Raw genomic sequence first — 15,863 nt, forward strand, 5'->3', positions numbered from 1 at the left:
AATACGTGACTATTTACACTATAGGATGAAAGCTTTGCTATGAATGCCAAATGTAATTAATGTCAGCACAGAATGTAGATAATTGCATTACTTTAGTTGTTAATATTCTCGCAGGCTGTTGTTCAGACACTACTTTGTTGCAATACATGTTCATTCTGGCCGTATATTGTTATATTATTCTGTAATACACTAGAGACACAATAAATAATAATTTCATTCACATTCAAATGTGGGCCTAAAATTGTCTCATGGTTGTGTAGTGTGTGGCCTCCTATATATTATTTTCAACTCTGTCCCCTTAGTTACAAGCAGCAGAAGTTCAACTTGCTAAGGGAAGAGAATGAGGGCTATGCCAAGCTGATCACTGAGCTGGGCCAAGACCTCTCAGGCAACATCACTAGCCACATCGTCCTAGAGAGCATCAAGTCCCTGATAGGTATGAAACCCCTCGTCATTTTACATTGTCATCACATTCTCTACAGCCAAGACACAACTGCCCCTTGTGGCACTCTTTGATTTAGTGTGTTTTCTGTGACGGTTATGAATAATTTCTGAGATCAGCCCTGAAAGTAATGGAGATAAGAATTTTGGCAGAAGTGCTTTTTACAGTTTAAGTTGAGGATTCAAATGTTACCTGGGACGTGAATAGTTGCAGAACAGCACCTGACCAGTTAGACTCCCAAATAGGATTTACATAACACATCTCCATATTTGGTACCCAAGTTATTCGCATGTCATTTGTACACTTACCCCGTCTCCACCCTGCAGGATGCTTCAACCTGGACCCCAACCGCGTTCTGGACATCATCCTGGAGGTGTACGAGTGTCGCTCTGACCAGGATGAGTTCTTCCTGCCCCTCATCAAGTCCTACATGTGTGAACCCCTCACCCTCTGCCACATCCTGGGCTTCAAGTTCAAGTTCAACCAGGTGAGAGAGAGAGCAGACTCCCCACTGGACATTGACTGTCTGCACTCTGCAGCCTGTCTGAAACCTGCCACATAGAAACTGTACAAATGGGTATTTGTGAGAAGCTACCTGCACAAGAAGCAGAGAAATCCATAAACAATTTAAATGAAAAGACTTTGAGGTCTTATTGATGAGAACATAAGTCTTGCCCAGGTTTGGAATTTTCTCCAGCTATTCTCCCTTGACCTGCAGGAATGAGGAAAAATGGTGCAGTCAGACCAGGTGTGAATAGTAATGCTGCCCGGCACTGGAATACACCCTTTAGCTCCAGGTTGGGGATCAAAGGACAGCCGAGGCAATTTCTATATTGATCTGTACTAGACCCCCCATCCGTTAGCTGTTTCTCAGTACATAATGAGTATTCTCTGACTGTTCTCTCCCCCAGGAGCCTAATGAAGAGACCCCTACTTCACTCTACCACATTGCTGCCGCCCTCCTCCACCACAAACTCATAGAGCTGGAGGACCTCTATGTGCATGTAAGCATCTCTCAACTCACACTTTGTCTCACGTATAAATATAATTTTATATACAGTGCATTCGGAAAGTTTTCTGACACTTTGACTTTTTCCACATTTTATTACGTTACAGCCTTGTTCTAAAATGTATTCAATCGTATTTATCCCCTCATCATTCTACAGTATACACAACACCCCTAAATGACAAAGCAAAAACAGGTTCTTAGATTTTAAAATTATCAAACTGAAATATCACATTTACATAAGTATTCAGACCCTTTACTCAGTACTTTGTTGAAGCACCTTTGGCAGCAATTACAACCTCAAGTCTTCTTGCGTATGATGCTACATGCAGATCGTCTCAGGTTGAATGGGGAGCGTTGCTGATCAGCTATTTTCAGGCTTCTCCAGAAATATTTGATCGGGTTCAAGTCTGTGCTCTGGCTGGGCCACTCAAGGTCATTCAGAGACTTGTCCCGAAGCCACTCCTGCATTGTCTTGGCTGTGTGCTTGGGATGTTGTCCTGTTGGAAGCTAAACCTTCACCCCGGTCTGAGGTCCTGAGCGCTCTGGAGCAGGTTTTTATCAAGGAACTCTCTGTACTTTGCTCCGTTCATCTTTCCCTCGATCTTGACTAGTCTCTCAGTCCCTGCACTGAACAAAATCCCCACAGCTTTATGCTACTACCACCATGCTTCTCCATAGGGATGGTGCCAGGTCTCCCCCAGACATGACGCTTGGCATTCAGGCCAAAAAGTTTAATCTTGGGACCCATGAAGCGGATCACAATTGGCCCAGCGACGTCCGGGTTAGGGGAGGGTTTGGCCCGCCCTGATTTCCTTGTCCCATCGCTCTCTTGCGACTCCTGTGGTGGGCCGGGCGCATGCACTCTGACAAGGTCTCCATTTGGACGGTGTATACTCTGACACATTGGTGCGGCTGGCTTCCGAGTTAAGCGAGCAGTGTGTCAAGAAGCAGTGCAGCTTGGCAGGGTCGTGTTTTGGAGGACGCATGGCTCTCGACCTTCGCCTCTCCCGAGTCCGTACGGGAGTTGCAGCGATGGGACAAGACTGTAACTAACAATTGGGGGAAATAAACATTTAAGAATGATGAAGGCCACTGTGTTTTTGGGGACATTAAATACTGCAGATATTTTTTGGTACCCTTCCCCAGATCTGTGCCTCGACACAATCCTGTCTCGGAGCTCTACGGACAATTCCTTCGACCTCATGGCTTGGTTTTTGCTCTGTCATGCACTGTCAACTGTGGGACCTTGTATAGACAGGTGTGTGCCTTTCCAAATCATGCCCAATCAATTGAATTTACCACAGGTGGACTCTAATCAAGTTGTAGAAACATGTCAAGGATGATCAATGGAAACAGGATGCACCTGAGCTCAATTTCAAGTCTCATAGCAAAAGGTCTGAATACTTATGTAAATAAGGTATTTCTGTTTTTTATTTTTAATATATTTGCAAAAATGTCAAAACTGTTTTTGCTTTATTGTGTGTAGATTGATGAGACAAATAATGTAATCCATTTTAGAATACGGCTGTAATTTAACAAAATGTGGAAAAATGTCAAGAGGTCTGAATACTCTCCGAATGCACTGTATAAGGTTTAAGACTAACATTGTTTGTCCTCGGTGAATGCCCGATTGTGCAGCAGGTGATCCAATAAGAAAATGGAATCGCATTGTACTGTAAGCTGTGACCTGACATGTGACTGAGTCTGTCCTGTCCTCTGTGCCTCTGCCTTGCCCTCCCAGCTGATGCCACTGGATGCCAGCATTGTAGAGGAGCACAAGAGAGAGATCACGGAGGCCAAGCAGATCGCCCGCAAGCTCACCATGGTGGTGGTGCCCTCCGAGAAGATGGAGGACAAGGAGAGAGAGAAGGAGAAAGAGGAGGAGAAGAACGACAAGGTAAAGCAATCTCATGGCCATCACTCAACATATATTTCTACCATTGGAAAAACATGTCTGCACGTTTTGAGTTCTGCTTCTGTACTAAAGCACTACTTCCATCTTTGTTTTCCATGATGAATCCCAGTCATTGTAAGGCTGCCTCAATGTGTAGCTGAAGGCAAAGGAAATGCTTTATTTTTGTGTGTGTGTTAACGAGGTGCTAATCAGTGTCTGTCTGAGGCAGAGCGTGCTACTGAGGACTGTACAGGCAGTGATTGATGGACCAGAGGAGGTCTGTTAGGTAGCGCTGCAGCGGTCAGGCCACAGCCACAGACGTGTTAAACGTACAGACTCCACACGGCCCCCTTCTCCACCCCCTATCACCATTCCACAGGCTAACTCTAACGAATAGCAACACTGAAGGCTTTTGTGGGCCATGTTTCTAAAATAACTCCAGCCTCCAGCCCAAGCTCCGGATTGTCAGATTGCATCTCAGTCAACTGGGTGCCCACGTCATGCTAATGCTAAATTGCGTGAATATCTGTTTCAACAATAGTTTTGCTGTGGCTTAAAAAACATTTCAAAATTAACCCCACAGTGTGAGATGAGGGCACATTTTGAGAATAGCCTGGACGTGAAAAGAAGACGGTGTGACATTGAAGGAGCAGAATATCCGCTCGTCCTCTAGTTCGCTCTCTCATCCCACGGTCACAGCCTCTGCCTGACAGCACTGCCTTGTTACTGTGCTGTGTCACAGTTGGTTGTGTCAGTCACACACAAATGAAGTGCAGCGTCAGATAGGATGAGGGATTTCTACACTTCCTTGTTCCCATCCATTGCTGCTGGAGTAAATGACGTCTCTGGATTTACTGACTAGGCTTTGTGTTTGCAAATCCTCCGTAACCTCTTTTAATGGGCCTGCTTTGTACTGTGTGAGATCCCTCAGCTAGTTTATTACTGACAGTCATAAACTAAGGACTTAGGAAGAGCTGCTCTCTAACTACTGCTTCTGTTGCTCCAATTGCCCTGAGCTTCACTCAAACACACGCACACACACACACACTCAAGCACACACACACACATTCACAGTATCAGTATGTCCCCCTCTCCGCTCAGCCTCCTGATAACCAGAAGCTGGGCCTGCTGGAAGCGCTGCTGAGGATCGGAGACTGGCACCATGCCCAGAGCATTATGGACCAGATGCCTGCCTTCTACGCCACCTCTCACAAGGCCATCGCCCTGGCACTGTGCCAGCTGCTGCACCTGACTGTGGAGCCGCTGTACCGCAGGTGCCTGCCCGCTCCCACAGATTCACTTAGTGCTCTTCACACACTGGTGGAAGAAAGAGATGCACACACATGCACCTACATATACTGCAGCACAACATGCCAGAGTGTACATACACAGTCAGCCAGACTATAACCTCCTCTGATGCCAGCCTTTCATTCAATTGTAGGGACACACGGAAAGCACACAGACATAATGACAACCACAAACAGAACCACTTCCGGTTCACACTAGAGCACTGGAGGCTGTATGTTGATGTGTTTAGTATGCCCTGTCTCACCTGTGTTTCCCTTGCAGAGCCGGGGTTCCCAAAGGGGCCAAGGGCTGTGTGATGAGGCCCCTGAGGAACAAGCGGGCCCCAAGGCCTGCCGAGAGCTTTGAGGACTTACGCAGAGACGTGTTCAGCATGCTCTGCTACCTGGGGCCTCACCTCTCCCATGACCCCATCCTCTTTGCCAAGATAGTACGACTGGGCAAGGGCTTCATGAAAGAGGTACAGGCCCCACCATCAGTTTGCCATTTGATTTGATGATAAGTAATGCTTTAATTGATCCCCAAAGGAACGTTAATTGGCATAACCTCTCATTCTCTGGCTTCATCTCATGAATTGTCCTCTTTTGTTCTACAGTACCAAAATGAGGCTAGAAATGACCACATCAAGGACAAAATGGTGAGTTATCAAAGTAAATGAGACCAAGAAGTGACTTGGAATAGCCTTGTTGTGCTAATTAGTAAGAGGAATGCACAGAGAATAAATGGAATATATGCATCCACACACTGTGGTCTGTGCTCTGGTAGTTGATGTGCTGCTGTTCCCTCCTAGGACACGTTGCTGAGTTGTTTCCTGAGCATTGCAGACCAGGTGCTGCTGCCCTCGCTCTCTCTAATGGAGTGTAACGCCTGCATGTCAGAAGAACTCTGGGGCCTCTTCAAACTGTTCCCTTACCAGCACAGGTGAGACGTATATAAATTCAGCAAAAAAAAAAAATGTCCTCCCACTGTCAACTGCGTTTATTTTCAGCAAACTTAACATGTGTAAATATTTGTATGAACAACACAAGATTCAACAACTGAGACACAAACTGAACAAGTTCCACAGACATGTGACTAACAGAAATGGAATAATGTGTCCCTGAACAAAGGGGGGTCGAAATCAAAAGTTACAGTCAGTATCTGGTGTGGCCACCAGCTGCTTTAAGTACTGCAGTGCATCTCCTCCTCATGGACTGCACCAGATTTGCCAGTTCTTGCTGTGAGATGTTACCCCACTCTTCCACCAAGGAACCTGCAAGTTCCCGGACATTTCTGGGGGGAATGGCCCTAGCCCTCACCCTCTGCTCCAACAGGTCCCAGACGTGCTCAATGGGATTGAGATCCGGGCTCTTCGCTGGCCATGGCAGAACACTGACATTCCTGTCTTGCAGGAAATCACGCATAGAACAAGCAGTATGGCTGGTGGAATTGTTATGCTGGAAGGTCATGTCAGGATGAACCTGCAGGAAGGGTACCACATGAGGGAGGAGGATGTCTTCCCTGTAATGCACAACATTGACAATGCCTGCAATGACAACAAGCTCAGTCCGATGATGCTGTGACATGATGGCCCCTCCACCTCCAAATAAATCCCACTCCAAAGTACAGGCCTCAGCGTAACGCTCATTCCTTCGATGATAAACGCGAATCCGACCATGACTCCTAGTGTGACAAAACCGCAACTCGTCAGTGACGAGCACTTTTTGCCAGTCCTGTCTCGTCGGTAGGTTTGTGCCCGTAGGCAACGTTGCTGCCGGTGATGTCTGGTGAGGACCTGCCTTACAACAGGCCTACAAGCCCTCCATCCAGCCTGTCTCAGCCTATTGCTGATAGTCTGAGCGCTGATAGAGGGATTGTGCGTTTCTGTTGTAACTCAGGCAGTGGTTGTTGCCATCCTGTACCTGTCCCACAGGTGTGATGTTCGGATGTACCGATCCTGTGCAGGTGTTGTTACACATGGTCTGCCACTGCGAGGACGATCCGCTGTCCATCCTGTCTCTCTGTAGCGCTGTCTTAGGCGTCTCACAGTACGGACATTGCAATTTATTGCCCTGGCCACATCTGCATTCCTCATGACTCCTTGCAGCATGCCTAAGGCACGTTCACGTGGATGAGCAGGGACCCTGGGCATCTTTCTTTTGGTGTTTGTCAGAGTCAGTAGAAAGGCCACTTTAGTGTCCTAAGTTTTCATAACTGTGACCTTAATTGCCTACCGTCTGTAAGCTGTTAGTGTCTTAATAATATAACGGCACTGTCCAATTTACAGTAGCTATTCGAGTGAAAGAATACAATGCTATTGTTTGAGAGTGCACAGTTATGTACTTGGAAATGAATCAATAAACCAATCAGGCACATTTGGGCAGACTTGACAACATTTTGAACAGCAATGCAATGATTCATTGGATCAGTCTAAAACTTTGAACATACACGGCTGCCATCTAGAGGCCAAAATCTAAATTGCCCCGAAACTGCAACAATACATTATGGCCTTTCTCTCGCATTTCAAATATGGGAAAAAAATAATAATTGAGTTTTGTGTTATGTTTTTAACAGATCTAATGTGTTATATTTTCCTACATTAATTTCACATTTCCACAAAGAGTTTCCTTTTGAAATGGTATCAAGAATATGCATATCCTTGCTTCAGGTCCTGAGCTACAGGCAGCTAGATTTCATTTTATGTCATTTTAGATGTCATTTTAGGCGAAAATTGATAAAAGGGGTATGTTCATTTGTGGAATTGCCTTCTTAATGTGTTTGAGCCAATCACTTGTGTATGACAAGGTAGGGTTGGTATACAGAAGATTGCCCTATTTGGTAAAAAAACAAGTCCATATTATGGCAAGAACAGCTCAAATAAGCAAAGAGAAATGACAGTCCATCATTACTTCAAGACATGAAGATCAGTCAATAAGGAACATTTCAAGAACTATTAAAGTTTCTTCAAGTGCATTGGCAAAAACCATCAAGCACTATGATGAAACTGGCTCTCATGACGACCGCCACAGGAATGGAAGACCCAGAGTTACCTCTGCTGCAGAGTTCATTAGAGTTACCAGCCTCAAAAAATGCTGCCCAAATAAATGCTTCAGAGTTCAAGTAACAGACTCATCTCAACACCAACTGTTCAGAGGAGACCGTGTGAATCCAGGCCTTCATGGTCAAATTGCTGCAAAGAAACCACTACTAAAGGACACCGATAAGAAGAGACTTGTTTGGGCCAAGAAACATGAGCAATGGACATTTTCTCCGGTGGAAATGACGAGTCCAAATTTGAGATTTTTGGTTCCAACCGCCGTGTCTTTGTGAGATACAGCGTAGGTGAACGGATGATCTCCACATGTGTGGTTCCCACCATGAATCATGGAGGAGGAGGTGTTCTGGTGCTTTGCTGGTGACACTGATTTAAAATTCAAGGCACACTTAACCAGCATGGCTACCACAGCATTCTGCAGCAATACGCCATCCCATCTGGTTTGCGCTTAGTGTGGCTATCATTTGTTTTTCAACAGGGCAATGAGCCAAAACATACCTCCAGGCTGTTTAAGGGATATTTGACCAAGAAGTAGAGTGATGGAGTGCTGCATCAGATGACCTGGCCTCCACCCAACCTCAACCCAATTGAGATGGTTTGGGATGAGTTGGACCGCAGCGTGAAGGAAAAGCAGCCAACAAGTGCTCAGCATATGTGGGAACTCCTTCAAGACTGTTGGTAAAGCATTTCAGGTGAACCTGGTTGAGATAATGCCAAGAGCGTGGAAAGCTGTCAAGGCAAAGGGTAGCTACTTTGAAGAATCTCAAATATATTTTGATTTGCTTAACACTTTTTTGGTTACTACATGATTCCATGTGTTATTTCATGGTTTTGATGTTTTCACTATAATTCTACAATGTATAATCAAGAAAAACCCTTGAATTAGTAGGTTTGTCCAAACCTTTGACTGGTACTATATAGAAACTCAGCAAAAAAAGAAACGTCCCTTTTTCAGGACCCTGACTTTAGAAGATAAGTCGTAAAAATCCACAGATCTTCAGTGTAAAGGGTTTAAACACTGTTTCCCATGCTTGTTCAATGACCCATAAACAATGAACATTAATTGAAATTCATTCCAGGTGACTACCTCATGAAGTTGGTTGAGGGAATGCCAAGCGTGTGCAGAGCTGAAATACAGTATATTTTGATTTGTTTAACACTTTTTTGGTTACTGCATGATTCCGTATGTGTTATTTCATAGTTTTGATGTCTTCTATATTACAATGTAGAAAATAGTAAAAATAAAGAAAACCCCTTGAACGAGTAGGTGTGTCCAAACTTTTGACTGGTACTCTATGTACACACACACACACACACACACACACACAATCATAGCGGTGCCATTTTTTACTTGAACTGACATGTTTGTGTAACTGATGTGAAACGGCTAGCTTAGTGAGCGGTTCGCGCTAAATAGCGTTTCAATCGGTGACGTCACTTGCTCTACTTGAAGTAGTAGTTCCCCTTGCTCTGCAAGGGCCGCGGCTTTTTTGGAGCGATGGGTAACGATGCTTCGTGGGTGACTGTTGTTGATGTGTGCAGAGGGTCCCTGGTTCGCGCCCGGGTATGGGCGAGGGGACGGTCTAAAGTTATACTGTTACATTTGGCCAGCCGTTTTGAGTCCATCTTATGGAGAAAGCAAAGCCCACACAGAGACAGGAGTATGTGGGTTTACAGGAATTGTTCTATTCTCCGCCCTGTTGTATTCTGGTATTGAAAGGTCCTTGTCCCAGGCTGGTCCTGGTGTGTGTACTATTAGATATGTCAGTGTTAACACACCCATCTCTGTTCTACCTGTGGTCCCCAGGTACCGGCTATACGGTCAGTGGAAGAACGAGACGTACACCAGCCACCCACTGCTGGTCAAGGTCAAAGCTCAGACTGTGGACAGAGCTAAATACATCATGAAGTAAGTCACGCTGCCTACTACCTACCTACCTACCTACCTACCGCCATACCAGTTATTTATAGTGCCTGTTGTTTTATCCAATGTGTGGTTGTGGCACTAAGAAGTCACGTTTCTACACCCACGACTCATTGGTTCCTTTTTTTAAAAACTTTTCAGGCATCCGTTGTCTCTACCTTTTTGTTTTTGTGCTGTTGTATGTGCCCAATAATGTTTTTCTACCATGTTTTGTGCTGCTGCCATGTTGTGTTGCTCCCATGTTGTTGTCAAATCACATTTTATTGGTCACATACACGTGTGGTGTCGCTACCATGCTGTGTTGCTGCCATGCTATGTTGTCTTAGGTACATTTTTTTTTCACCTTTATTTAACCAGGTAGGACAGTTGAGAACAAGTTCTCATTTACAACTGACCTGCCCAAGATAAAGCAAAGCAATGCGACAAAAAACAACAACACAGAGTTACACATGGGATAAAAAAAGTATAGTCAATAACACAATAGAAAAGTCTGTATACAGTGTGCAAATGGAGTAAGGAGGTAAGGCATTAAATAGGCCAAGTGTAGCGAAGAAATTACAGTTTAGCAAATTAACACTGGAGTGATAGATGTGCAGATGATGATGTGCAAGTAGAAATACTGCTGTGCAAAAGAGCAAAAAAAGCAAATAAAAACAATAGGGGGATGAGGTACAGTAGGTAGTTGGATGGGCTATTTACAGACTGGCTGTGTACAGCTGCAGCGATCAGTAAGCTGCTCAGATAGCTGATGCTTAAAGTTAGTGAGGGAGATATGTCTCCAACTTCAGCAATTTTTGCAATTTGTTCCAGTCATTGGCAGCAGGGAACTGGAAGGAAAGGCGGCTAAAGGTGTTGGCTTTGGGGATGACCAGTGAGGGATACCTGCGGGAGCGCGTGCTACGGGTGGGTGCTGCTATGGTGACCAGTGAGCTGAGATAAGGCGGAGGTTTACCTAGCATAGACTTATATGGAATTTTACAATTGTGTTTTCCAGGCCTGGAAAAGTTTTGGAAAATGGTAAAACCCAAAAAGCCAGGGAAATTTATAAAAATACATGTTTAAAAAACATATCAGCCAGGATTGCAATATGACACTTTAGAGTGTCTGTGTGAGTGGGCCGTTGCTCAAGGAGAGAGGCAATAAAAAACAGACTGACTAGGTAGCCAATTCATAATTTGTTTTGTAGATACTTCAATTTATTTGGGGCATCCAATGTATGGGACATTGCATCTCAATAGATGCTAGTCAGCCTGCAATGTAAACACTTCTAAGATAAATGACTAAACAAGAAAATATAAATTTTCTGAAGAAAATGTTTGGGCTTGCTTCAGCTGAATAAAAAATATTTGTAGCCTACCATAGCCATCTGATCTTTGAGCTAATTATTTTATAAAGTCTTAAAATGTCTTTGGATGTAATGTCGCAATGTTTTACATCAAGGGTGGTCAACCATCCTCCAGGAGAGCTACTGGTTTTTATTCTCTCTCTAACAAACCACATTTTAGAAATGAGCTGCTCAACCAGACCTTGATAAATGAACTCTAATGTGTTTGAGCAGGGCTGGATCAAAAGCCTGCCCACCCAGTAGATCTCCAGACTGAGCCACTGAGGGTTGACCACATGTGTTGTATACAGTTGTATAACAAGTGTTCTACTTGGTGCGAGGGTTAAGTGCCTTGCCCAACGACAGGACAGTGGGTCAGAGAGTAGTCTCCCAGTGTTGATACCATATTTATCTTTACTTTATTTATACGCACATAGACGCCGCCAATTGTTGGTCATGGAAATTTGATTAAAAGTCATGGGAAATTCGTGAAATTGAATCTGTCTAAATGTGTATGAGCCCTAGTGTGTGTGTGTGGTGGGTGCTGCTGAAGCGCTTACATGCAGCCATGGTTACCATTGTGATTTTTAGGTTGGCACAGCTAGGACTGTTCTGTCACTTTTGTGGTGTCGTGTCTTTGCTATGGATTAAGTGATATATGAAATGCTATTTTATCAAATCAATTCTCTGTAATTAATATTACCTGATGAAACTAATCATGGAAATGTAATTAACTAGGAAGTCGGGGCACCACGGAAGAATGTTTATAGAGCTGTTGTCTTCTGAATAAACTCTTGGGAAGCCCATATTTCGGTAATCCAACCAGTTGAAAATATCCGTTGGCACTTAAAGAATATGTCAGATCAGTTGTTGTCTGAGACATTATTACTGATGATAGGACGACATAAAGTGCATTTTGGGAATTCGACACATTCTAGTTATCAGTTTCACATGGAGTTGTTGTGCAATTAAAATGTTTAAATATGAAACTATTTGTGAAAAGATTAAATGTAATGAGAGAATTGGTTTCACAAGTGAACTCAGCTCACTCGTTTAAAATTGTGAATTTCATCGTGGAGTTAACGATCGCCACGCTGGAAGGATGAATGTGACTATACCAGCCAGAATATAGAATGGCAACTTGGTATGAACTTTGAACTCTTATTCACTAAAGAAGTGATACATCCTAGACGTCGAGTTATTAGCAGCAGCAGCTGTAAACGTGGGCTAGGAAAGAACATGCAATCGGCAACGGTACTACAACGTATCCGTTCTATCACAAAGTACAAGGGAGATCTCTGCTGGGCAACACAGCCTTCCATCTTCGACCAATCTATCGAAGCACAGCTCTGAGTAAATATTTATTGCGTTTTCCTTTTCCAAATGGCAGGTTATTTAGAATGCATAAGATTCTGTATTTATGATAGCATAGCTTCATACGGTCCGATAGAGACCCAATCCTTTTGTTCCTCAGTCTTCCTGCTCTTTCATTCAAACCCAACCCCCTTTCTTTGTGTAACCAGCCGTCATATCAGTTCCGTCCGCTAAGGACGTTTTCATGTATGACATAATTAGTAAATAATTAATTGACTGCTATTATAAAAGATTACCAGGTCTTTTAAGAGTTTATTCGGAAGACAACCGCTCTATAAACATTCTTTCGTGGTGCCCCGACTACCTAGTTAATTACATTTACATTATTAGTTTAATCGGGTAATATTAATTACAGAGAATGGATTTGATAAAATAGCATGTCATGTATCACTAACTGGGCCAGTAATATTTCATTTAATCCAGTTCTCAATTTATTTTTACTCCCACTGCCAAAAAGACACGTTCTCACACGCATGCACGTACAACGTTCTCACACGCATGCACGTACAACGTTCTCACACGCATGCACGTACAACGTTCTCACACGCATGCACGTACAACGTTCTCACACGCATGCACATACAACGTTCTCACACGCATGCACGTACAACACTCACACGCATGCACGTACAACACTCTCACACGCATGCACGTACAACACTCTCACACGCATGCACGTACAACACTCTCACACGCATGCACGTACAACACTCGTAATAGCAGATGTGTGTGACTTTGTGGGGTTAGTGCTGAGGTTCAGCCATTCACACCCTACTGAACATCTGGACTACATGTCAACACATCTCTTACGGCTGTAATACTTGGAGAGCAATATGATATTTTAGCACAGTAAAAATGTTGTACACATGTCCTAAGAGCAACTGTCTTCATTGCATGAGGAATGATAAGCACCTGATCAGCACACTTGCTGTAAAACATCCTTAGTGTATTTGAATTTGGCACAATTGCGTTAATGGAGGCATTCGTGATTTAAAACACAGTGGTCACCCTGTCACTTGCTTTGGGAAACGGCTGAAGGATAGAATATACTAATTCCGGATTGTCACTTTAAAATGAAATCCAATGCATTTCCAATGGCACTTCATGGTAGCTTGTACATATATAGTATTTGCTACTCATATTTACTGCTTTTCACAGTAATGCTGTATGATACATGTTTTCCATGAGTGGAAGTACATGTTTATTCAATGTTTGTGCCTGAGGCCTCATGTTTCCCTGTACTGTACTGTACCAGTGGACATTGGAGGTTTTCCCACCACTGCTGCCACACAGAAAGCCGAGCACCTCAGGGCTGTGTGATACTGTATGACAGAGCAGGCACTCTGGGAAGCCATGGTTTGTTTCCTACCCTAACCCCCCTAAGCCTACCCCCCCCCAACAGAAGAAAATAAAAGGTTGTCCCTCCATTAATTTTAATGGAAGCTGGCAGCTGGGTATGGAGCAGGCCTCCTTTCCCCCAAGTCATCAATATTCTGCTGGATCCCACCCGGCAGGAATAGTGCTCGGCCAGCCAGGTTGTGCTCCCCCTACACACACAGGTTTTGTAAACGCTCTGGCTCCTGTGAAGCTGTTGCCACTGATTGCTTGTATGTGTGTGAGCACCTTGACAAGAGGAATTACCCTGAGGCTGTGTGGTGGTGTTGGTGATAGGGAATATACCCAGCCTGCATCACTCTGTCTGATGGGGGAAGGAACAGTTCATTCTGTAAGAGGGGAGACTAATGGATAAAGTGGTGATGGAGGGCTGACATCCTGCAGCTCTGGAAGGCAGGGGGTGTGGGGGGATTAGAGAAGATTGCTCTGCAGATGCACTCAAGTGGACTACTCCCATCCATGTCAGATTTATGAGGCTAGCATAGCAGCACTCTAACCCTGCTCCTCTGGCCTGCTGCCCTGCCCTGCTCTCATAGGTCCTTTTCCCTCTCACCAGCCCCTAGCCCCATGTTGTACAAACCATTGTTACATAAGTTGCTGCTACTGAATACATTTGCTTCTTAGGCTTGTGTAATTAACTGAAGGATGTCAGTGCTTTTAGTCCAGTGCTTATTAATCATGAAAATGGAACATTGCCTGGATGTCATTAACCATACCCTTTGATATGGATACAGCTCTGCTGAGTGGCATGTCACCACTGCTCCGTGTCAATACAAGGTGGCTAACGAAGACGAGAACAAGGAAGTTAATGAATGTGTCGTGCCTGTCCCTGGCCTGCATCATGTATACAGTGTGTGTGTGCAGTGCACTGTGCAGCACCACAGTAGGAAAGGAGTCCCTGGTGGTGGTGCTTTTGCTACCTACTTTGTTTTAGTTTTTTAAATGATTTCTTCTTTATTTAACCAGGTAGGCCAGTTGAGAACAAGTTCTCATGTACAACTGCGACCTAGCCAAGATGGAGCATAGCAGTGCGACAAAAACAACAGAGTTGCACATGGGATAAACTCTGAATCACCAATTCCATATAGGGCACAAAAAGTATGGATTCCTGCCCAAAATGTACCTTTCCTTAGTTTTGTTGACGAAGTATAATTTTGTCAATAATGTTGTGTGAGAGTGGGAACAAAATATAATTTTGATAAATGTGTATCAGCATGAAGCACGCAACCATTGAGTGCAAGTTCATTAGTTGTAAATTGTTCTACTAAATAATATTTTTCAATCTAGCCTAACCATCAAACCAGTGGTGCCACATAATTTACAGGGTTCATGTATATTTGCAAGATACTTCAATAAATGTGTTAAATTGCTCCTTTCATTTCTTTCTTTCCTTCCATTCTTTCCTTTCCTCCTTCCTTCTTTCCTTCCTTCTTTGCTTCTTTTCTTTGTTTGTTTTGTTTCTTTCTTTCTTTCCAGGCGATTGACCAAAGAGAATGTGAAACCATCTGGGCGGCAGATAGGCAAGCTGAGCCATAGCAACCCCACCATCCTCTTTGACTATGTATGTATTCTCAAAAATGTTATGATCTTCTATTCACCTACTGTCACTGATGCGTTGTGAAACAGTGTTTGTTTGATGAAGGCATTGTCTGTATATTTTTTGTGGCCTTTTCCCCCAGTAATGCCCGAGCCAAATCTGCGGAAGCAGGAATAATTAAGTCCTCCACAATAGTATGGGGCTTGTATCATAGCAATTTCCTGTATTACCAAATGAGGAGAGTTACAAACCACACACCAGTCAGAGTTATACTTAAACTTCATCTTTAATAATATGAGCTTCATAATAGCCCTTTGACTCTCAGATCAATTCCGTGTCTATAATGAATTCTGAGAGTCCCTACATAAGAATACAAAGATCTTTTATAGTCAAGATACACCCCTCTCAACTTACATGACGAACCACAGATCTTAGGAACTCTTCACAAAGGTCCTTTTACTTGAGAGACGAGTATCCCATAGCCAGATAGCATTAGCTATAAATTATCGTTCAGTTTGGTCTCTAAGACTAGGTTCTAATCTCGTTCCTGGTACTTCATAGTACAAAAACATGAACTCATCCAATGGTATATATCAATTGTCAACTCTAGATACTCCCATCTCAA

General features: G+C 43.7%; 1 protein-coding gene across 2 annotated transcripts in view; it reads left to right on the forward strand.

Moving 5' to 3' along the window:
• LOC115135806 (THO complex subunit 2-like) overlaps window positions 1-15,863 on the forward strand; it is a 67,184-nt gene that overhangs the window by 16,283 nt on the left and 35,038 nt on the right. For both annotated transcript variants that reach the window (XM_065023669.1, XM_065023670.1), the window contains exons 7-16: window positions 303-436; window positions 769-929; window positions 1,354-1,446; window positions 3,193-3,348; window positions 4,447-4,619; window positions 4,915-5,110; window positions 5,246-5,287; window positions 5,441-5,571; window positions 9,492-9,593; window positions 15,178-15,262. In XM_065023669.1, the coding sequence (XP_064879741.1) occupies window positions 303-436; window positions 769-929; window positions 1,354-1,446; window positions 3,193-3,348; window positions 4,447-4,619; window positions 4,915-5,110; window positions 5,246-5,287; window positions 5,441-5,571; window positions 9,492-9,593; window positions 15,178-15,262 (1,273 nt within the window). The remainder of the gene's footprint in view (window positions 1-302; window positions 437-768; window positions 930-1,353; window positions 1,447-3,192; window positions 3,349-4,446; window positions 4,620-4,914; window positions 5,111-5,245; window positions 5,288-5,440; window positions 5,572-9,491; window positions 9,594-15,177; window positions 15,263-15,863) is intronic.

The sequence above is a fragment of the Oncorhynchus nerka genome, linkage group LG10 (assembly GCF_034236695.1).
Source record: "Oncorhynchus nerka isolate Pitt River linkage group LG10, Oner_Uvic_2.0, whole genome shotgun sequence".
NCBI classification, from domain to species: domain Eukaryota; kingdom Metazoa; phylum Chordata; class Actinopteri; order Salmoniformes; family Salmonidae; genus Oncorhynchus; species Oncorhynchus nerka.